Genomic DNA, 23,121 nt, shown 5'->3' with positions numbered 1-23,121 from the left:
GACTACTTAGTCCACAGGGAAATTATGGTTCAGAGGGGTCACTATCCACAGCTTGTGCAGAGGCTTAAAGTTCCTGCAGTACAATACTTGGATCTCAGGATCAGTTGTAGAGTAGTTGGATCTTGGGATCAAGCCGACGGTCCGCCATGAGGCGAGTTGCCGTCTGTCCCAGCCCCTGCCTCTAGGCGCTGCTTTGATGCTCCTAGCTAAGTGTCCCGTGGTGGCCAAAGCATTTACTTTGAAAATTTCAAGTTCAAAGCAGGCTGTCACCATAGCTAGCAGTGATGGAATAGGATTCTGCTTCTTTGTGTGTGTTTTCTCTGAACTGTGGCCATGATTTACAGGGACGGCGATGAGCAATTGCATTGTGCTGCTAGAGGTGAAATTCTTGGACCAGCACAAGATGGTGGACAAAGCAAAAGCATTTGCCAAGAATGTTTTCATTCATTTGTGGTAAACTGGGATTTGGTTGGCCTTCTCATAACATTCCAGTGAGGTTTTACCTTTTTAACTTTTTAGCCTGCCTCTTGGTGCAAAACTGTATTTAACATACAGTATTTATTGTTTTGAGTGCCATTGCTTTTTTGCCACAGAGCTTAGTTTCCACTAAATACACAATCAAATCTACAGTACTAATCAGAAAGTTGCAATTCAAGACTGTTGTGTGCAATACTGCACTTGGCTCTAACATTTGCACAATACAATGGAATGATAAATGGCCCCTGGAAATTATTTTGCATTACAGTAGGTTTGCCTCTAACATACAGTAACCAGAAGAGGTTTCAGAGTCCTTGTAGATTCACATTAAAAATCCCATACAGTGAAACTAGGATCTGATTGGTTTTCTTTTGCTCTTGTTTTCAATAAGTAACTTTTAAGTAACTTTTAAGGTGTGACAGGCTCACAGTCAACATTTAATGTTTTACATTACAATCTCAACAGAAAATGTATGCTCTTAAGATCGTGACTTCAATTTTTTATTTGCCTTTGTGTGCACTGGTTATCAATGGTACGTTTCTGGCATGGTTGTGAGTTTTGCTTTGCGCCAAAGTGAAAGCACTAAAACTTCTTTTTTTAAATAAATTACTGTGGGCATTGTCTTCATGATTAAGCTGGCAATAATGTAATATTTTTAAAGAGAACCTTCCAGAGTGTTGCTGCTGATGAATATATATTTATTTATTTTGTTTGCATATGCTTTGTTTCCATGGAGGCTGTTGTCCAGTTTTTCCTCTGTTTATTGTAATAATTACTGCTGCTTTCTTCTGGTGGTGATGCTAAACATACAACATGCTTCATACCAACCAAACATACTAGCTTATTAGTAGCTAAGCTAAAATAGAAACTTCATTCATTTTGAGGCACATCAATATTTGTACAGCATATATATTGGCGATATTCTGAATTATATGTATTAAGTGTTGTTGCGAGATCAAGCTATTTTGCCTTTGAGTGATATGCGACATGATTAATTGCTGTCATGACAAGACCTCAACAAACACATTGATGCTGCAGGCAGCCACAGCCTGAAGTAGATAGTTCCTCCACTGTCGCCCGAAACCCATTAAAAACATATACAAGAGACATACCTTTGCACTTGGGTGACATAAACTCACTGCAATGAGCACTGCTAGCGTAGTTTATTCTGAAAGAAACCCGCGGCTACATTAGTGTCCTGTAGAATAGGAGGAGTGTCGGACAGATGTGTCTGCGCATGCTCGGGGAGGTGCTTTGTTGTTTACATCGTTTTGTGAGCTTTACAAGCTGAGAACAATCGTCTATGCTAGCCGTTGTCATTGAAATAAAGGAACAAGTAACATTTAAAGGTATGGCTTTTTTATGTGTTTTTGACAGTTTTTGATGTCAGTGGGGTTCAGTGGCATGGAGTAATAAACTATATTCATCTGTAGTGGTAAACAGACAATAATTAATCTCCTTATCCTGGCAGGCATGGAAAATTGACTGATGCCTTAATTAGTCAATCTGAAAGTGTAGCACAACCCTGTATCCCCACCCCAACCAAACCACACATTGTGAAATATGTGTTATTAACACATATAAAATAAAGTTAGGCTACCCATTTTATGTAAGTGTGCAGTGTTTTACTGAGGACAGGAGTGTTAGGTTGATAAATTGAGATAGTTAATATCAACTCCCTCTTCAAACAGAACAATACTGATGTCATCACACTGTAGTCTGTGCTACCATATAAGAAATAATTCTTTATTGGCTCTGAATGTTCTGGCTCTGGGTGTAATTCCTGTACTAGCTCTGTAGAAATGTCATATTTTAACAGAATTCCTATAGACTGCAGAATAACTGCACCAGAATTCAAAAGAAAAAAGTGAAAAATAAATAGCCACGGGTACTGTTGGTTGGGTTGAAAAGGTGTTATTTTATTTTGGCAGATGCATTGTGTTGAATGAGTGGCATCACAACTTGTTTTTACCCCCAGAATTTCTAACATGGTGCTTGAGCCTGCCGCGCCTGAACTGCTGTTCACAGATGATGTTGATGTTTTCAGTGATGCCGACTATAAGGAGAGGTTCCTTTTAGACTGGAAGTGATGTGTCTTTGATTTAAGCATTTAAATTTTCCTCTATTTTGGAGGTATTGTTGCAACTTGGCATACTACAGACAGTTTGAAGAAAGCAAATCGATCTGTCTGCCTTACAGAATATTAGATAGCCTGTGTTTCATGTGGCACCATGCCAGGTGGGATTTTTTTTGTACCAGTTTGCTACTGTAACTATGCAAGTTAAGTGCTATATCAACGGCATCTTTTGAGGATGACTCAACAAATTGTATGATCCCAGTGCTAGGTTTTTAATATAAGTAAGTGAAGAGCAGAACTATCACCTTTCAGAAATTACAGGCAATGCAATTTAACAACACTGCAGGACTACAGTGCATTTGATATGGTCTGACTAAAAACTCACAAAGCAATACATTAAGAATAGTGACAGTTTAAAAGTTAAAAAGGCTTGCTCTCATCAACTCTTTTCTCTAAAAAGGAAAAGTTCTAACACAGCCTTACTCTTAAATAAAAGTCAAAATTGCTTTAAAGTTGTCCCAGACTTTTATGGCCCAGTTATTTGGTGATAAGTGTTTCTGCATTATAAAGAAAGGCGCCTAAAGTCTGCAGGTCTTGAGATAAATCAAGGACAATAATGAATTCACATGGGCAGCTCGGTAAGTTCTGGTTCTGAATTAATAATTATTCTTCATGCAAATTAATGCACATACCTGGAATTGGGCTGTGTAGCTTTTTTTTCTTGAGAAATAGAAGCTTTTGCTATTGCTGTCTGAGCAAAATATTAATGGCCACAGAGGAGTCACACCAAGACTGGTATTTAGGCAACTGTAGAAATGACTCATTTTCTTTCTAGTGTCCACGCACAGTAAGAGAAAAGTGCCAACTTCCTGCTTACACATGCCACATCTAAAAATAAAATACAGTACATCATAAATCAGAATGTCAGAAGATGCAGCTCGCAGTATTTTTGATCAGCTATAATTACTTAAGAGTTTGTGATGCAGTCTCAGAAGCATTACACTTTAACAGAGCCATCAACTATCTTGACTAAACATGAGTTCAGAATCTCATTACTAAATCAACATATTTGTCTTTGTAAACAATCCAAAAAATGGTATAATGATGACATGTTTAGAACGACACGCTGTCCTACCAGATGCATACAGAGAAACATTAGCGCGTTGCAATCACCAGTCACAAAGGCATGTGATGCTGATACCTGACTACCAGTGACTCATCTGACCTGCCATCATGTGTTGAGGAAGAAATGCCTCGCAGTGTGTTTGAAGAAACGCTGCCAAGCTATTTTAAAATGCACGGCTGACCTTCAAGGAAACGAAGCTGACAACATATCAGTATCTACTGCTCCCCAAGCTCCATGCAGAACCACATGTCATTAAACCATTTCAATGCTGATGAATTGCCTTACAGTTACATGAAATGAAAAACACAAAAGTGATAATGAAAAAGAAGACCCACTTTCACAAAATAACAACAAGAAAGAAAGCATTAGATTAATTATAATAATAATACCTGCAATAATAATACATTCTTAAATAGACACATTGAAAAGTTTGTTAAAACACAACAACACATTTCCTCCTACAAACAACAAAAGAGCAAAACATTAATATTCAAGAATCTGCGGCTAACACTACCTGGACAAGGGGCAGTGTTATTGCAAACCCTTGATTCTCTTAAAGGGCCGCTGCAGTGTGTTCCGTATGGTGAGACACATGTTCTTGTTCGCACCTGCGACCCTTGACCGCATGTTACAGAGCATGAGCTCCACTGGGACCACTCCTCTGCACCTGATTCACCTGTGTGGGAGAAGGGTGACACTAGTTAAATGCAGCAATATGGTCCTGTGGCAGGGCTGACGGGGCGGGGCAAGGTGGGCAGGGTTTAGTAAAATGGGGAGGGGCCAACATGAGTCACGTGTGGGTGAAGTGGGGTCTTTAAGATTTACAGAAACACTATTGTACAGTCTATACTACCTTTATGTGATCTTTGATGAATGCTGAATTGGCTGCTTGATTCCTCTGACTAGTGATTTCATTTGTATACAGCACAATAAAGTGTTTTGTGTCTGCAATCAGCGAGAGTAGTTGCATTAATAATGACCTTTATAGTGTAGGAAAGATGTGTAAATGAGTCAGCCTTTTTTTTTACAACAAATTTCAATGTGCATTTATGCAAAGATCACAGAGAGGGCATACCTATGATTAAAACAATGAACAGTAGACAATAGGGTTACATCTAACTGTTTCACTTCATCTTTAAAAAATAATTCATGCATTTCAATGAAACCCAATAATGTGTTTAAACAAACTGAGAACATCACCATAAACAAACAAAATTTCATAAGGACATGGTGACATGCAATAAAGACAACATCTGAGAAAATAAAATGGAATTGAATGGGTGTTAGTTCAGAAAGAGGTCTGAGATATGAATTCCCTTGCACTGCAGCAAACTATCTAGTTTCCTTGACAACAGTCGAGCAAATTCTGTGTTTTAGACGATGGTTTCAAATATTTTTCAAATCCATCTTAGCCTGTTAACTCCCAGGAGTGGAGGAAAATTAGAAAGTTAGCTGATTTTATTCAGCATATCACAGTCGTTTTCATGTGTGCGAATGTGGCTCAAAGCAGACTGTTTTAAATATATTAAAATTGAAATTGTGAGTGCCCAGAAGGAAACATAACAGGTGATATATAAGCCACAATGAGAATGGATTCTCATTGTCCAGGCCTTTGCAACTATATTGAGGTTTTGGTAAGTAGACTTTGAATAGTTTAATTCTGCATGCAGAATATTGCCATTAAATAATCTTCTATAGCATTTGGTAGCGGATTAGTAAGAATAAGGATCATAGCTGTTACATTTGTCTCAAGATCTCTTTTGAGTTGAATTAAAAAGAACAATAATAAGATACAACATTGAGCCTTTCAATCTTCATGGTCCAAAAAGCGTTAAATATCAGAAAGCCATGAAATGCTAAAATAAAGCTGTATATTATGATGAGGCAGTGGGGTGATTTCCAAAGCCATGGTAGCCTGAATGAAAAAATTATAAATTATTTGGTGACAAGTGACTGGACAATCAAATTCCTACATCAGAGTAGTCATCAAATAATTGATGTTTGATTATGTTAAACCCTCAGGTGAAGTAGTCATTTTCTTTGAGGCTTTATGCATTGCAGAAATAATTTAATACAAAGAGGAATACTTTCGATTGCAGCTCTGAATACATTTATGTCATTGGAAGTCATCAAATCTTATTAGAATTTTAAGCACAACATGCTTTAAAGTAGTTTCTCAGCATGTCAAGGACACATAGATTCAGCCAAATAGGGATCTAAACCCTGCCCTTAATTTTGCAGATCATAAAATAGACTGAAAGGTGGATCAATTTGTTAAATGAGGCAGTACAGGGAGAGTAAATTGTGTGAGAATGAGAAACAGAAAAGCACAGCGATGCGACTCGACAGGGAAACGACATACCTACAGCAAGTGTAAAATGGAGAAGTGTTAATGAGTATATGTTAGTACCGGGATATGTGTATAATGTGTCGCAAATGAAAATGGTAATGAAAGGAGTTTTTAAACAATGACAGCAATTTAAATGGAACAACACATGAAAAAATTAAAACATTTCCCAAAAATCAAAACAAAGAATAAAAAAATCTCAATAGCAGCTATATCTAAACCCACCCGCTGAAAATAAAATGTTTTCTAGATCGAACAAAGCCAAAAGAATGAAAGCAAGGTTTTTGCTTTAATATTGCTGTCACTTATTTCAATACATTCTAATTTTATTAAAAATGCTAAGGTGGTAAGTTGTACAAGTCATTATGAATATAGATCATTTCAGTTTTTAATTTATTGGATGCTACACTTGATTAAACCACAAAGCTTCATTTTATCTCTAAGGGCAGCATCTATCAGTTTAACTTTTGCCAAGTATGTGTTTCATATTTGGCTGAAGGGGTGGGTTTTTCATCGAATGACATTTAATTTATCATGCCTTGGAGGAAATGATTAACTACATTTAGGCCTTAGTTTTAAACTGCTGTTTAATTAATGTTCTATGAATATACTGCATGAGTAATCCACTTGCCAACTCACTATGTGACAATAAAACAAACAGACCCACAAAACCCAATTATGCTCTATATTCAAAGTAAATACTCAGAGAAATGGGAAATTTATCTTCCTAGTTCATATGTAGCAATAGAGAATGAGTTGGAAAAAATAATAATGCAAAACATTTCCACTTAAAAGGTGCAGTACAAGAGAGAGAGCATGCATGATGAAATTAAGTTTAGTTAACAAAATAAAGTAAAGAAACATAACTATTGTATTACCAGTTTGTGCCATAAATTTAGCAGATTCAGCTTGCTCCTGCAGGGCCTTTGTGTCATGAACTGATCTTGGCCGCTGACTTTTTACAGTATGCTCTCCGATCATTCCATATTCTATGGGACAAAATAGAGGTTCATATGAAAGCTAGACTTAAACATGATTTTCTGAGAACAAAAGCTTATTACATACTGTTTTTCAGGATGTTCGAAGCAACTGCAGTACATGGCTAGAAACAAAGACCACACAAGTTTGTATTTAATTTGTCCTTTACTCTAGGGCATAGAACAATGCAACGAATTTATAAGGGTGAGTTGGAAGTATTAATTGAGCTTGAAAGCACAGCGTAGACACATAGCAAACATGCAAATAAACTCACATCGTTGTTTTTTGTTTTAGGACTCTAAGACTTCATCAGTCCAGCCCCCCCCCCCACCCTCCTGTACACCCAGAAAAGAAAAGAAAAGAAAATGAAAGTAAAAATGTGTAAGCCATCAGAAAGCCACAGAGGAGGGGGTCATGGACATAACATGCTATTGATCCACAGTTTCCTCAAAGGTTTATCATCTTTTTGGTTTACCCAGTCTAAAATATTGTGAGCCTTTGTAAAAGTAGACAAATGTATTCTGAGCTGTATTCATTACAATGCATGCCCTCTTTGTTTCCCATAAAGGGGCAAAGAGACGATGAGCACAATGTTCTGACGCCACACTGAGAAAAGTGATGCTAAAAATATTGCGTTTAGTTAAGAATTTGCATCAGCTGTCTTAAGTAAATCCGACCCTAAAACAACATCTATTTGACTTACTTAAATAGCTCATGCAAATTGCTTTTGAACCCTGGTTTTAATGAAAAACGAGCATTACTTTTGGCAGTGTGGTCCTAATGAGGTGATTATATCATTTGCAAATAGGTAATGCAGGTGATGCATCAACAACAAATTCACACATAGCTTATGTTAGTACATTAGACAATACAATGCATCAGCCATTGATAGGGAAGATGTGTAAATCATCACTTCTAATATAGTTTATGGCCTCAGTTTCCTGTGTTCCCTACAGCAAACTATGAGCATAGAAAGACTGACCTCCCTCACTGTGAGGCTTAGAGGAGGAAATCTGTCATCTCATCTGATCATGTTCCCACTGAAAGCTAAGATTTTATGACTAATCACACGGTAAATCACTTGACTACAAAAAAAAGATTGTTGTCTGATCAACGCATCAGACTGTTGGCATTAACCAAATCATATCAACAAACATGTTCCATGATTGGATTAAGAAAAATAAATAAATGAATCAAGACCAAATAAAAGCATCCCAGTATTGCATCAGGAAAACTGTTTGCATCAAAAAATTTGAATATTAAGAGGGTATAATGAAAGGAGGGAAAGCCGCCAGGTAGAAAACAAACATCGCAGCCTTTTGATGCTGATTGGGATCTTCAGAACCATGACTGCACAAAGTAAAGAGCTTCAGAAGCATGTTCAAAGGTCTTTCAGTCTGATTTGATCGCGTCCACATCTGTTTCGCTCAAATTAAGCAGAAAGCACAGTGTGAACTCTGTGCCCGACAAAGAATGTGCAGGTACACTGATGGTTGGACAAACAGCGGGCAGTTGATCTAACATTCAATCATGTAAGGCTAACTATTGTAGATACTTTGACATGTTAACTCTTTACTGTGTTTCACGCTCTACCCTGTGGTGTCTTGGATCATGAACCAATTCCCCATTTAGCAGAATAAAAGGGCTGTCTGATTTAGTCAGCCTGAATGTGTGCTACTTTGCGGGAAATCACACGAAAAGGGCGCACTGCTTTTGAATGAATTTATACAAACGTAACTAAACACTAAAAGCTATGAGACAGAGTACAGTGGCACTTTCATGCCACTTGGCTCAGTGGGGCTGGATGGATGTAGACAATACTTACAAAATGACTTGGCTTCTTTTAATGCTTTTACTTTTCAATAACATCCAATGTTAAAACACAAAATAGAGTTGAAAATATGTATATATCATTATAGACACACTATTGTCCTGTATTCCGTAACATAACAACCGTGTTAGCTAGTACAAGAGGCAACAGAATCAATTAAAATCTGTTAATATTAGTATACTGTTTACTGTTCCTACCTAGCTTTCTGTTCTATTATTTACTTACTGTTCCTACCTAGCTTTCTGTTCTATTATTTACTTACTTATTTATTTAGAAGCAACATAAATATAAAGAAACCGGTCAGTTCCTGTATCAAGGAGGACATATATTGTTATATTCTATACTGTCCATTTTACATACTAATCAACATGACCGGCTTCAGAAATTATTGATCATAACTCTGTCATACTTTTAAAAATAATTTTCCTCTGCAAAACATTGATCAGCTCAGCCTGTTAAGTAGTGATATTAGCCCTTGAGTTAGTCACACCTAATCTAATCTAGCTCTCACCAGCTCATGATGAACAATACAACAGCACTGCAACACGAAAGAGATTATAAAATGTCAGAGTAAGAGACTGACAAACAGTCAGTGAATACAGAGCACGCACGGTATGAACCAAACTGCACATATCTCTAAATAGAAGTGTTTCATCATCATGGATTCATCGTTTCATGACTGATGTTTGAGTCATTATATTTACATCAGTCTGGACAGGAAGCTTTAAAAAAAAGAAGCTCATCCTGTTGGTACACAAATGAGAACTGGTTCATTTAATGCATTAGAAGTCTCAGTTTTAAGTGTATGAGACCAGAGTCTCTTGATGCCACAAAGCCAAGATGTTAATTCTACCGTTGTGTTTCAGAGAGCCTGAGGTAGAATGGGAAAGAGCAGGATGTCGAAACATGACACCAGAAAAGTTCTGAGAAATAAGCAGTAAACGGTTTAATTGAACTACTAGGATTGTATTCAAGCCTGTGGCTATATAACAGTAAACATGAGAGACAAACCAGAATTTTAATAACTGGAGGGGCAGGCTGTTTGTCATTTGTCAAAGCAGCCCAAAACAATGTATCTTCACTGTATATTACAAAGCAGAAAGCACAGATGATGCATTTAGTGTGTCATTACTTCTGCAACATTTCCTCTGTTTGAGACAGCATCATTTTCGTTTAAGTTTTGGCCAGTATTCAGAACTTTTTAACTAGTTATGCTAAAGATTTATGAGGTGTCTTTCCTTCGGTCAGGACTAAAGAGAATAGTTATTATTGATATCCATCAACCATTCAACAACAAAGGCATGCATCACTGACAAAGCATGCACTGTGGGCCTAACAATTAAAGATTACATTTTGACAGGTGTTATAATGACCAGTACATTTACCAGGATTGACAAAATAGAGGAATAGCAGTATTGTTTTGAAATACTCTGAAATACCCAACATCATTGTGGAGGATTCAATGCATTTGTCTAAAATAGCTGGAGCTGAATTACTGAGATGACCTTGGCAGATAGATCACCAATAACCACTTTTCCTTCCACAACAGGCAACACCTTTTTACACAAGGTCAAAGCCTAGCAGCTTGTCCCAGCAAATATTTAAAAATCGAAATAATCTCCAACAGTCTGTACTTTCGCAAATAGTTCTTACAAGTAGATCTCAATTAGTTTATATCCAGTAAATTATGGATTATAATAAATGGATAAAATCATGCAGCATCATGCTAGAATAAAATGGTTGTCTCTTTATAAAGATACAGTGTACATGGAGAAGCGGGACTGCTGGTCAAATATATACTTGTACTTGCTAGATATTTTCTTAACCTCCCTTTTCATAGTCTCATATTCAAACAATGTCTTGTTAGACTGTAACCATCTACATTATTTCCTCTGTGAAATGTATTTCCCTTTAAATAAGACTGCCAACTCCATCAAACAATAATAAGTATTTTGTAGCATCAGGAAATGACAGGAAACTTTCTCCCTGAGATTATAACAGCATAACTTCTCAGAAGTATAATCGTCAGCAGATTCACTGATGATTTTTGTGACTCACTATGAGCCAAAATGACTCCTCGTCAGTCTCAGCTACAATAACATGTCTCTCTGCGATGGTTAGCATTAGCATCTGTTGACAGCTTAGACATCAAAGCAGGTTAAACCTAAAGTGGCATCTTATGATGCTATGAAATCTGATTTTTGACTGACAGAATTAGGCCCTGCCTCCACCTGGCATTAACATGCATCTTGGGTGATCCGATCACAACACACTGAAGGACCGCGTACTCAACTAACGTCCTCTGCGTAAGCGGAGGTACTTACTCATTCACGTGTCAATGGCGTCATATTAAAGTGCAAAACAACAACAAGAAGCCACAACAACAGGCAAAATTGATTCTCGTGGATGGAGTACACAAGAAACACGCTGTCTGATGTCCTCCGGCTGCTCTGCCCCAACTCTCTGTGATTTACGGAGTTTCCTGATAGACAGATAGCCTTATTTAAGCTTTAAAGCTACTTCGCCCGCTAGCTGCACAGGCTAACTGACCTAATTAGCTAAGGGCAGCTACAGTTAGCAGCAGTTACTTTGGCAACAAGTAAAGCTATCTGTCCAACAGGAGAGTTGAGGCAGAGCAGCCGGAGGACATCAGAGGGAAAACCAGAGAATATTTTCTCCATAAAATATGATCCAGTTTCACCAAAATCAGTGAATAAAGTTACAGTTTTATGTTTTTGTACAGTAAGTGAGGCCTGGCCCTCCAAAAAACTACAGGCGGCCTCTATTTATTTCTAACCTAATTGTTGTCTCATTTGTGGTCTGATAAACAGTAAATATATCACATTCAGGTTAAAAACAACAACTAATTTGGTCTTTGCAAACAAACAGAAATGATGTATGTGTTTATTTGCATAGAGCGAGGAAGAGAGAACCGATCAATGTTAATGCCAAGTATAAACTGATGTGCTGAGCTGTGCACTTGTGATCGGATCATCCAAAACAAATGTTAATACCAGGTTTAAATAGAGCCTCGGAGACCTAATATTTTGGAAAGCTTGGGAATTAATGCATACACCCCTTTCCTTTTTCTCACAAGGAAAAAGCAGAATTAGCACTCCATTCAGTAACACTTTGTAACATCAAACCTGTAATTACTTTAAGTACAAAAATGGATCTTTTAAAGGGTGCAAGCAAAGACTGCTTGCTGCCACCATGCTGTGCCATCAGTTTATAATGGCAGCCATTGTGCCTGCTTGTTAAGGATTATCAACAAATCAGGTGAGTAATAGAGGTAAGGAATGAGATTAGGCTATTTTGAGCAAAAATAACTTCCTCTAAACTCTAAGAAACTGAAATGATTTGGTGGCTGGTGTCGTGAGTCAGGCTGCTTTGAAAGTTGATCTTATCGTGAGATGTTTGGCCGCTCTAAAAGGGAAAGGAAAATAACTCTTTTGTTTCTATCAGCTTTGGAAGCTGATCTCCAGGGGTGCATCTGCTAGCAAAGCCAGCACTGCATGCAGAAACAGCCAAAACAATGGAAATCTTTGACCAAAATGTTTGTTCAAATTACTGGCTATGCAGGCGCAACAACCTAGTCACCACTGGGTTATAATGACCTCAGCAGGTAACAGTGAATGAGGGTTATAACAGAAGGATACCAGGGTTCAGATTTTGAGGCAACAGTGTTACTGTATGTGTTGTGGCCCACACAGTCCTTCATCACAGTGTCAAAGGTGTGCAAACATTGATAGTGCTGGACAGTATTTTCATGCCCGAGCATATTTACTTGAGCGTGATGTGGTGGGCTCAAAGCTTTTCTGACCCATCACAGCTCATTGGTGCTTTCAAGCTTAATTAGTGGCCATATTTACAAAGATATTCACGCTTGATCTAATTAAAGTCCCACTACTAAGTACATGCAGTACACATTACAAACAAATAAAGACTCAGCACGCAATCAAAGAGAATGAAAGTTCCCTGGGTCCATGACCTTTGTCAACACTGAGGCTTTGATCCACTGCATGCGGGGAATTTTAAGCTTACACACTGGCAGCGATCAGGCCAGCCGCAGAGAGTCCAATGGAAGACATTTCATTTCCAGGTTCATCTTCACTGTGTGGACACATTCCATGTGTAATTTTACTGAAAGGCAGTAAAAGCCAGCCCCATGTCCAATGACTGATGTGTCTAACCTTGCATGAAATGAGCCTTTAGTCAAAGGCCCCTATGAGTAGCTAGTATCAGGGGTGCTCCGCTTTCTGCCCTCCATGCATTCCTGCCTGACTGACTGACTGTCACAAATGTAGCTCTTAATGAGAGGCACTTCATTACCACTGCACTTTGAAGAGTGTAAGTTCCCAAAATAGAGACAAGCGTACAGTCCACGCAGACCAGGAAGAGGGATACCTCCTTATCCCATGCATGGTTTTGATCCATTTCTCAACAGCTGAGCTACTGAGGCTGGCAAATTTTCATTTTTTCATTTTCTATTTAAAATGTAGTGATATTTCTGGGTTATAAGGTGCTAAAGTATATTTTTAGATACACTGGACTTCTGTTTGAGTCGTGAATTACAATGGAAATATATTTAAACATAAAAAGATGCCAAACTATAATAAAAGATATTAACCTTTACAAAAGGTAATAATGACCACATACTAAAACTGTTGTATTACAATTTAAGGGTCTACAAAGTCTTGTTTGTACCAACAGCACCTGTTCATTTGCTTGTTTCCTGGAGTTATTAAAACCTAAACATCAATGCAAAAAAAAAAGATCAAAGCCTTTTCTGGTTGATTATGGATTTTTCACCACAAAAAAATAAACATAATTACAATTACAACAAGTATATTGCAACAGAGAAAGAAAAGTTATAATAACAAACACACATTCCAGAGGAAAGCAAAAAGAAAACCATTCATTATGTTTTAAAAATACATTACATAAAAAACATCAAATATACATTTATTCATAAGTTAAGTACATATTCTACTACTATGTTTTATTTATTCCAACATTTTAGAGGCAGGACAATTTATTTTCTCAGTAAAGATCAGTGTTTTAGACAAAACTGTGACAGACTACTTTTCAATGTAAAAAATAATGATGATGATGACAGTGATGATGATTATGATGTAATGAAGATGCATCATATTTCTCATAAATACATTTCCACATCCAAACAGAGTCTTCAATTTTATTTCAACCTTAAAATCAGACTAACGTTCAGAAACGGTTCTCATATTTCCTCAATGTATCTCCTTACAGCCATTACGTGAGCCCTTCACTATTGGTGGAACCATATGCTTGAGCCAATCTAAAAAACTCAATTAGTCCTTCATTAAGAAAATGAGGGGGTTGCACGGAATCAGATACAAATTACGAATTGTCCTCTGAGACATGCAATTATCCATCATATTCCTTCTGCCATCTGTTTGCTTCCTGTTGACTCTCCTAATGACTTAGATTGAAGCCAAATTAGAATTCTGTGCAACTGCCACTGCACCTCATTGAAAAGTCGTGTGAACTCACCTAAAAATGGAGTGAGCGTGGTGAGACAAGCACTCAGAATACCGTCTGTTCTAAGTAGAGAGGATGTATTTTGTATTGCTGATGTGTAAGCAAATGAGTGGCTACTGGAAATTGCATTGATAATTTACAGCACAATGCTAAATCACAAGGTTATTGAGCAGTACCTCACAAAGTAACCTAGATGGAGCTCTGACGTTATCAAAGCACTGCATCAAGAAAGCCCTGTTGCTGGGTGCCGTGAGCAGATCATTCCTCCTCTTTTCCATACACTTCAGGGAACAGGCTTCAGCAGTCTGGTTTCATATCATCCAAACATGTATAAAATGAGTCTCTGCTCTGTCATAACTTCAGATGCATATTCCAGTATAAATATTACACGATAATAACCTGCCTCCACAAGAATCAAAAGCATCATCCACATTACGGTGGTTGTATACAAATGGTTGATTATTGAAAAAAGACTTTATTTTATCTATTTATTTTGAGTTTAATAAGAGGGGGATAAATCTGAGAACAACAGAAAAGATATTCATTTCCCTGTCATCTCTTCCGGGTTTTCACAAAGATGTACCCTCTGCATGATAATGCGAGCAATGTGTCGTGCTTTCAGTTCAGCTGCATGATGCTATCAGAAAATGGGTCCGCTTATGGAGCATTTTAAAGTGAAAGCGATGCCAAGATTGCAGCTTATAACTTTCAAAATCACCAGCCTTTTAAAAAAAAGCGACACTGCTGAACCACCCGTGACTAAAAGTGCTGCTGCTGCAGGGACACAACTGAAAGGACTACTGTGCACCAAACAAGGATGGAAGAGGATTACTAATGAAACCATTTCAGAAAGAGTAGTCAGATTACATGAATAGTATAGAAACTACACATTGTGTGCTGTGTGAAATACCGAGGCTTTCTCAAATCTGGGACACTAGTCTCATGCGTAAAGCGTTTAATGAAATATTCTCTTGTAAGTTCTGGCCAATTGCCTCAAAACAAGATTTTTTTGCCTTTTTTTTTTTTTTGACCAGCAGGATATGATCTTAATATACGGTTGTAAATTTTGCATAATTATCCTTTGAGGCATTCTTCACGACAATGCTCCTGCTAAGGGACATTGGAAAACTATGGAGGCAGCCCTTGGCATCAGTATAAAAACACACAACCCCAGTAGATGACCTGGCAGTCACACACACTGCCAAGCTCAATGCCGCCATGCCAAGCAATGCATCTGTCAAGTGAGAAACATGACACATTTTTTAGCACCTTTGCGACTGCAGCCAATTTTCAAAGAGCATACCTTGTCCTTTTCTGAGCCATTTTGCTTGGCATACCAAGTAGTGACCTTAGATTTAATAGAGTCATGGTTTGGCGTCCATGGAAATTCCTCACTAATAAACTGAAAATGATACACCTAAGAAATTAAAAGAGCAAAACACAATATGGAATTTGTAACCAGGGAGGCAAATGTGGTTGGATGACCATATTTCGTAGCAAGATAAATCATTTCCAACAGCCCCTAATGAGACCTTCATAATTCATGCTGTCAGCTTTTCCACAGCACCAATCATGTCTGATCCTTTAGCAGTGGTAAAACCCACTGCTTCAGACTGCCACCCTGCATCTATCAGCACAGGGAACATTGTGTCATATGCAAGTTAGTCATGAGGAAGATGCCTGCAACATGCCCTGTCTTTGCTCATTGGCTAAGCTCATGTTAAAGCAAATACACACTCCAAAATAATTACAAGGGCACAGTGGCGATGCATAAATGTCCTCAGACAAGAGCAACAACAGCAGCGCAATGGGATTTTTATTTAATGGATTCTGATGCCAAGTCTGGGTACATGAGAACCATCACAGTTATCACAGGTTTCAAAGCCATGCATGGCTGCACTGGATTGTAATTTGTGTGTGGATTTTTATAACTAAGCACATGCAGTATTTTGGCTACATGAATTTAACTTGATTCTAAAGCAAATATACTGCTATGCTCAGCCATTTCCACAAAATGACAATTTGTTTGTGTGGTCAGTTTTAAATGAAGCTCTTTAATCAAACATAACCAGACGACAAACAGCTTTCAGCTTAAAGTCTGAACACCAAATGTAATATTGCTTGTTTTTGGTTTTAAATTAGTATGGCTAACACTTAAGTAAGGATCCAACTTAAAAAATAAATTAACACAAACTGAGCTTATCCATATACAGTGTGCTATATGTCATCATTTTTATTACTAGGCCTGCATTTATCTAATCTTTTCTTCATTCTGAGCAATGACAGAGGTGAGAATGTTTTTCTTTCAAATTACGGTGGGCAGTCCTCTAACCTGTGGTATTTTCTATTCTTTATTTAGACTGCTGTAAAGGATCACAGGAGAGAAAACTCTGCAGGGACTCAGTCCCAGGACAAGGGGGGCATTTAGTTCAAGAGGCTGGGGATTTAACCACTTGATGATCTCTGGAAACCCAGAATATTCCAGAGACAAACATACCACAAAATGTATGTTTGTACTGGGTTCAAATCTGGCCATTTTTTACCATTAACGTTGGAAAAGTTCAACAATAAGATACCATCTAAACTGAACTGTACCATCTGGCTGGGTACACTTCAAGTTTAATGCACTGTATTTACTTCAGTCTTATTTTTCAAACTTTTGCAACCCTATATAAAAGAGATGCTGTTGAATTGATAAAGCAAAGAAGCATTATCTTAATTTTAAATTATGCTGAATAGTGCTGTTGAAATTATGCTGAGTGTTTGTGGGGGATAATTGTAATTTCAGCAGGGCAAAGTAATTGTGTGAAATAAGAAAAGGAAGGGCACATTAAAAAATTACAATGATTAATTCATAATGTTTTTTTTATCCTGAAAAAAGTCTCAGGATATTATCCACTCGAAGCCTTTGGCATCATCCTCATAAGAACTGATGAAAGACAGACAGTGAACAAATAAGAAAACATTTTCCTTCATTTGCACGTTTGTCATTTTTGTGTCTTTCCTCTCGACTATTAAAGGCCCGGGTGTCAACCAGATGCAGTGTGGTGTGTCTGTGTACAAACAGCTCTATTGTCAATGGTGGTGGGCAATAAAACAAAAACATCACTGTTCTGTGTGAAAGCAGCATTCATTCATCAATAGAAAAAACGAATAGACACAATGTGATTCACAAAGACATGTCCCGTAGTCTGCCACATCTTTCTGGACATTAACTGGGTTATCAAATCATTTACACACAGATTATAAGGAAAATTAGGTTACTGGCATTCGATAATCAAACTATTGCCTCAGTGAGGGTATTTTACTTTGATATGGCTGCAGTGCACTGTAACCATATCAAAGTAGATGTCCATGTGCATGTAAATAAATAAATAAACATGCACTAGAAGTAATAAATCCAAATTTGAGTGAAAACAAACTGTCTCCCTACACAGCTGCCAGCAAACACTCCACAACCAGAAAGCAGTATTTATCAATGATGGCTGAACCTGTTGGCTCTTTTTAAAAATCATTTCCAGCATTGCCCAGTCACTAACACTAAAATTAGTGCTTAGAGTTTACAGTTTATTGAAGTCGTGTTATGATTTCTGGATAGTGATGTTGTGTTGTCTTGTTTCCATGTAGAGCTGCCAAAGTGAGCTTGAAATACACTGTAAACAAGAGTAAAATAAATTTGACTTAGTGGCTAGGAGCAGAACATGTAATCAGTCCGTGACCAGACCATGACCTTGTAGCTTTGCAAAGAAGGGGCATTCTCAACTCATCAACCAAAAAGGGAAGCCTAAATTCTCATCAGGTGGCTTTTAAAAAGGTAAAGTATGTATCTCAATCCAACAAAAAGGCCTTCTAACTTTACATAGCCTGGATCAAATCTTAGATGGAGTATGAAATGACTTATCAGTGACAGCTCCTTGTTCTATGCAGCAGCACAGGCAGCCAAGAGTGACATTAGTATTGGAAATTAATTGTTTTTTAATGTGCACGTCTCCATCGTCCACCACCACATATCCATGCACCATTACTGTGGTCAATTAGCCATTCAACATCTTACCGTTGGCCAATGTATGGAATTGATTACCACACCACAAGCTTTCCCTGCAGCCTACCATGTCCAGAATATTAAGTGTTATGTTAAAAAGGAAAAAAAGTTAAACTCAGCAAAGTAAATTAAATCAGCTTTAACCTAAACATTACTGCTTAATCGTTTTCCTCCCAGAGGCCACCACCAAATGTGCATCAAAAGCAGCTACAACAGAGATTCACATTTCCATCCCCATACACACAACACAGATCTTAGTACAGCTGGACAGTATAATAAGTGTGCAAAACAAACACAGTCCTGAATGTTATTATTAAAACTTCAGGTTTTGTTCTTGGATATGGGAGGAAATAAAGCCCCTTCCACCCAGCTTCTGAGCCTTTTTGGCTGTGATGACATTAAGGATGATTGAAGTGCATTATCTGGGCACACAATGGCTGCTGTCCATTCAGCTGTGCTCTGCAGAGCACTGAAATAGGGAGCTGGCGACACACTCACTGCAGACGTGGAGTTTTAAAGGCCTGTGACACCCAAGGCCCCCAATAGCTTTGGCTGAATAGCTTGTCTGGCCTATTGTTGGCGAGTTCACGCTATTGTCGATGTACCTGTCTGATATGCAGTCAAAGCTCTCAGGTCTTCTGCCTCTCAGCGAAAAAATGCTGTTAGGCTTAAAAAAAGGAGGTGATAGGGAACTGATGGTACTAGGTGAAGTGGTTAATCTGCAGAGAATAATCTGTCATGGCTAAACCAAGTATGCTACATACTGTAATGTCTCCCACTTTATTGGGATCTTGCCTGGATGATTATGACTAAATGACTGTGTTTAAATTTTATGAAATTGCTTGGAAAAACGTCTAATTTTGTGAGACACTTATGATGAATAAATGCAGCTGTACACACACATTAAATAAAAATCAATACATATTCATTAGTCACCGCTGTCAGACTATAGCATCCAAATTGTCCTCATATGAAGGCAACCACTTGTTCATTCTGTGTTTCTCACACAACAGACAACGTGTTTTCTGTTTGTGAGCCTGAATGACAAAACCATTTCCTTCCACTTCCCTTGCACTTCTGGGAGAGCAACTTTAATGAGCTTTTCAATGCAAAAAAATGTAGCCCCATGCATATATTTTTTTCCACTCTAATCAGCAAAGGCAGAAAAGCTGTCTTTTCATGCACTCCCTTGCACTAATCTAATTAGAATTTATTAAACTAGGCAAAAGTTCAGGGACATCAATAGCTACATTTTCCTCCACAACAGAGTTAGCTGCTTAGACAGTAGAATATATACACCGAATGGGGAAAGGGAACCATTTTGGTCCTGACTATGCTTTCACCTCATTATGGCATTTAGAGGCACTGATGAATGTTCATTTTCCACACTTCCTCCTGATTTTAAAACAGGCAACACTGAATTGTCACACAAATCATCTATATTCAGCCAGTAATTGAATATCCACTTAAGATGAGTAAAAATAATAGGGTAATCAACGGGCACAATGCACTACTCTTGTTTTTACGGAATACTGTGCAGACGAGAAATAAAACAGCAGGAACACTGTCTCTAGATGTGAAATGCTACAGTATATGAAAAATAAAACCTCTGCATTTGAACATGCACGGACTATCTCTAAAATGCATAATATATAGAAAGGAAAGCTAGTATACGGATGACTGCATGTGGTGAAAACTATAATTTCAGACCATCATAGATTCAACATTCTCACAATCACAAAAGTTAATCTTCCATAACTATTGCACGTAAACCCAACATAAAATACATAAAGTGTAAAATGTGATTTGTCATGTGAGTTCTGTTAACTGGTTTTGCAGGTAAAATAATGTGTGAAAAAACAAACATGGATCGTGTTTTGCAGCTGCAGAAGCACTTAAATATACATGACTCACATTAAATCTCCAGTGTTTGGTGGGTACATGACTGTAATGTATGTCTTATCTATTTTTGCTTGAAATGTTCCAGTGGGACAACCACCAAGTGTTAAAAAGTCAAAGCAGAGAACATTCAAACAAATTCTGTGATCCAGCATCAGGAGAACGCTCTCTACATACAAATCGTGTTTTATGACAGGACACAAACAACCAGGAGTGTCAGTATGAAAACACAAATCTGTAAACTTGTAAATGAGGGTACAAAATCAAAACTGAATGCATGAATGGCGTCTTTGTTGTCAAAAATATTTAATTTTCCAAACATGAGTCATGTGACAGAAATGTGTTTGGAGATTTTTTGACTGAATCACTCACAGTCTTGGATGGGATTCTAGTTTGTTTTCGGTAACTTGATGGTTGTTTGAATTATTAATGATCTCAAATCGGGTATATGCCATACCTTAAGGAAGACTCTATAAAAATGTACGCACTCTACCAGTTCAGTAGGAAAACATTGTTTTGTCCAGTCTTCTGCTTCCAAACACTTCACTAATGCATTCACACATGCTTCTTGTCTTCCCTTGTTCTTTGCTCTACCGACCGATTCCATAACATTTTTGCAAAACATTTGATTGACATGTGTGTCAATAATGATAATAATAATCTTGTGTAGTCATTTTTCCTTTTTTTTTATCTACAAGTTTTTTCATTAAATTTAGCATTTACAGCATCAGCTGCTGCTTTAGTTGAGGATACTTCCATCCTGGAATAATTAGGATAATCAGTCTCCCATTGTCAAGAAGAATAGACCTACATGTACCCACTGTGCTTCTGTACAGAGCTGAAACAATTGGTCAATTAACTGATTAGTTGATCGACAGAGAAATAAATTGGCACCTATTTTGATATTCGATTTATTATTCAAGTCATTCAGCAAGCAAAATGCCTAAATGTTCGTTGGTTACAGCTTCTCACAAATGTCAGGACTTTGTACACTTAATATCTTTGGGATTTGGACTGTTGGTTGGACAAATAAGCCATTACCCTGGGCACTAGGTTAACCAGATGTACAATCGCAAAAACAACCAGTTCATCCTCATCCTTAAAGTCTTTCTCTTGCTAAACCTGAAAAATACTTAATACAAAAAATACATGAACCTCATCTTTGTGTGACTTGTCCAAGTACGTTTTCTAGAGCAGCTTCTACTTCGCCTCATTGTGGTGTGTTAAGCCTTAATAGTCTCATTACTGCCCCACGAGGCTGGAGGCTTACTGGTACTTGATGCTTGGTGAACCGCAGTTGTAGTGGGTGTCTTTTTTTCCAAACGGCCACAAGAGGCAACAATGAGCCCATTCAACACTCGAAAACAAACTTCGACAAGGTACACAAAGGTGAGATTTATGCTTTGTCGTAAATGTTTTCAAACAATATTTTTCGGTTTTGCAAGGGACAAGACTTTAAGGATGAGGACTAAGTGGTTGGTTTTGCGGATGTAGGTCTGGTTAACCACCCCACCTCTGTTAAAGAGCATCTTTTCTAGGGGGCCTTCCGGGACTGTCTCCCACGCAGTGGATGAGACAGTCCCGAACAGGGCTAAGTAAAGTACTTGTTATATACAATTGGTGCTGCAGTAAAAAATCAATCTCACACCCTAGCAAGACTGCAGTATGGGCAAGCAAGCATCACTCAATACAATGTGAGCGAGTGCCATTTGAGGTTATGGGTAAAGTGTCAGATTACAGACAGACACGGACTGATTGACTGACTGTCCAACTGATAACTGATCAATGTGTTAATACCTTACAATTATTGGTTGCTGGCAACACAGAATATTTCCCTGCACTTAGAACAGCAGCAGTCAAGTTGCTGTGCTGATGGTCTTGATATCAAAGAGTCAGATTGACAGAACTCTGATCCAAATAAAATGCGCCTTTGCCTCCATAACTGAGAGCCACGCCGTCTTTTTAAAGAAGCCCCTATAACACTATAGTCCCAGCCAGGCAATGTATTGCAATATGATTCAAAGCTAAATTAGTGTCTACTACTGATTCTGGAGAATATAATCAAAGCACCTTGTCGCTTGTCAAGACATCAACATTATTATGTTAGCATTTAACACTTCTGATAAGGTTTTGACAGCAAGCCATATGGCTAAGACTCATGGGAGCTGTAATTGTTTAATGCTGACAAAATACTGATTGTACTACGAATATAAAAACGTACAAACCATACACAGGCTACTGAGGGCTATAGCCTACTTCAAAATAGAGAAATGCCATGCTAGCCTATCTCATTGGCTTTTTTATCCGATGCTTAGTAGCACTAGTCCAACAGCTCCCACACAGCTCCTGTTCTCTAAACAGTCCTTATTTCCAGACCAAAATCATAAGTCCCACCTTCCTAACCAGTCAGCCTCCCACCACAAGGCACATGGGCTCAGCCATACAAGATGTTCTCTTGTTTGGCATTAGATATAACTGACAGATGTATCTCCTTTTAGCTATACCCCTGGATAACCTTGTCAGACCCACATACTGTATAACACTAACAGTTTCACTGACTCAGTGTCTACTAACTGACATTTCTGAACCCAACAACTATTGTATATTGGAGATACATGTACATTGAAGAATAGCAGATTTGTGTTTCTCCTCTTAAATTGCCTGTACTAAAAAATAATCACTTACACCAGACTGTGTAGATTACACATAAAAGAGCAATTCAGATTCATAATAGGACGTCTTACATAACATTATTGATTTGTCTAGTCCCACAAGGCAACATTTTGTTGCTTGTTGTGGTTTCTCCCATTAAAAAGCAACACAT

The 23,121-nt window shown here is 37.9% G+C and overlaps 1 protein-coding gene across 1 annotated transcript in view; it reads right to left on the bottom strand.

Moving 5' to 3' along the window:
* The window catches only part of adgrb3 (adhesion G protein-coupled receptor B3), a 108,401-nt gene that overhangs the window by 57,694 nt on the left and 27,586 nt on the right, over nucleotides 1–23,121 (bottom strand). The window contains exons 2-3 of the mRNA XM_070915556.1: nucleotides 6,906–7,016; nucleotides 4,195–4,356 (exon numbers count right to left, since the gene is read on the bottom strand). Coding sequence (XP_070771657.1) covers nucleotides 4,195–4,356; nucleotides 6,906–7,016 — 273 coding nt within the window. The remainder of the gene's footprint in view (nucleotides 1–4,194; nucleotides 4,357–6,905; nucleotides 7,017–23,121) is intronic.

This window comes from Enoplosus armatus, chromosome 12, assembly GCF_043641665.1.
Source record: "Enoplosus armatus isolate fEnoArm2 chromosome 12, fEnoArm2.hap1, whole genome shotgun sequence".
NCBI lineage: Eukaryota > Metazoa > Chordata > Actinopteri > Centrarchiformes > Enoplosidae > Enoplosus > Enoplosus armatus.
Note: the sequence above shows the minus strand (reverse complement) of the source record. Positions and strands in the feature narration are given on the sequence as shown.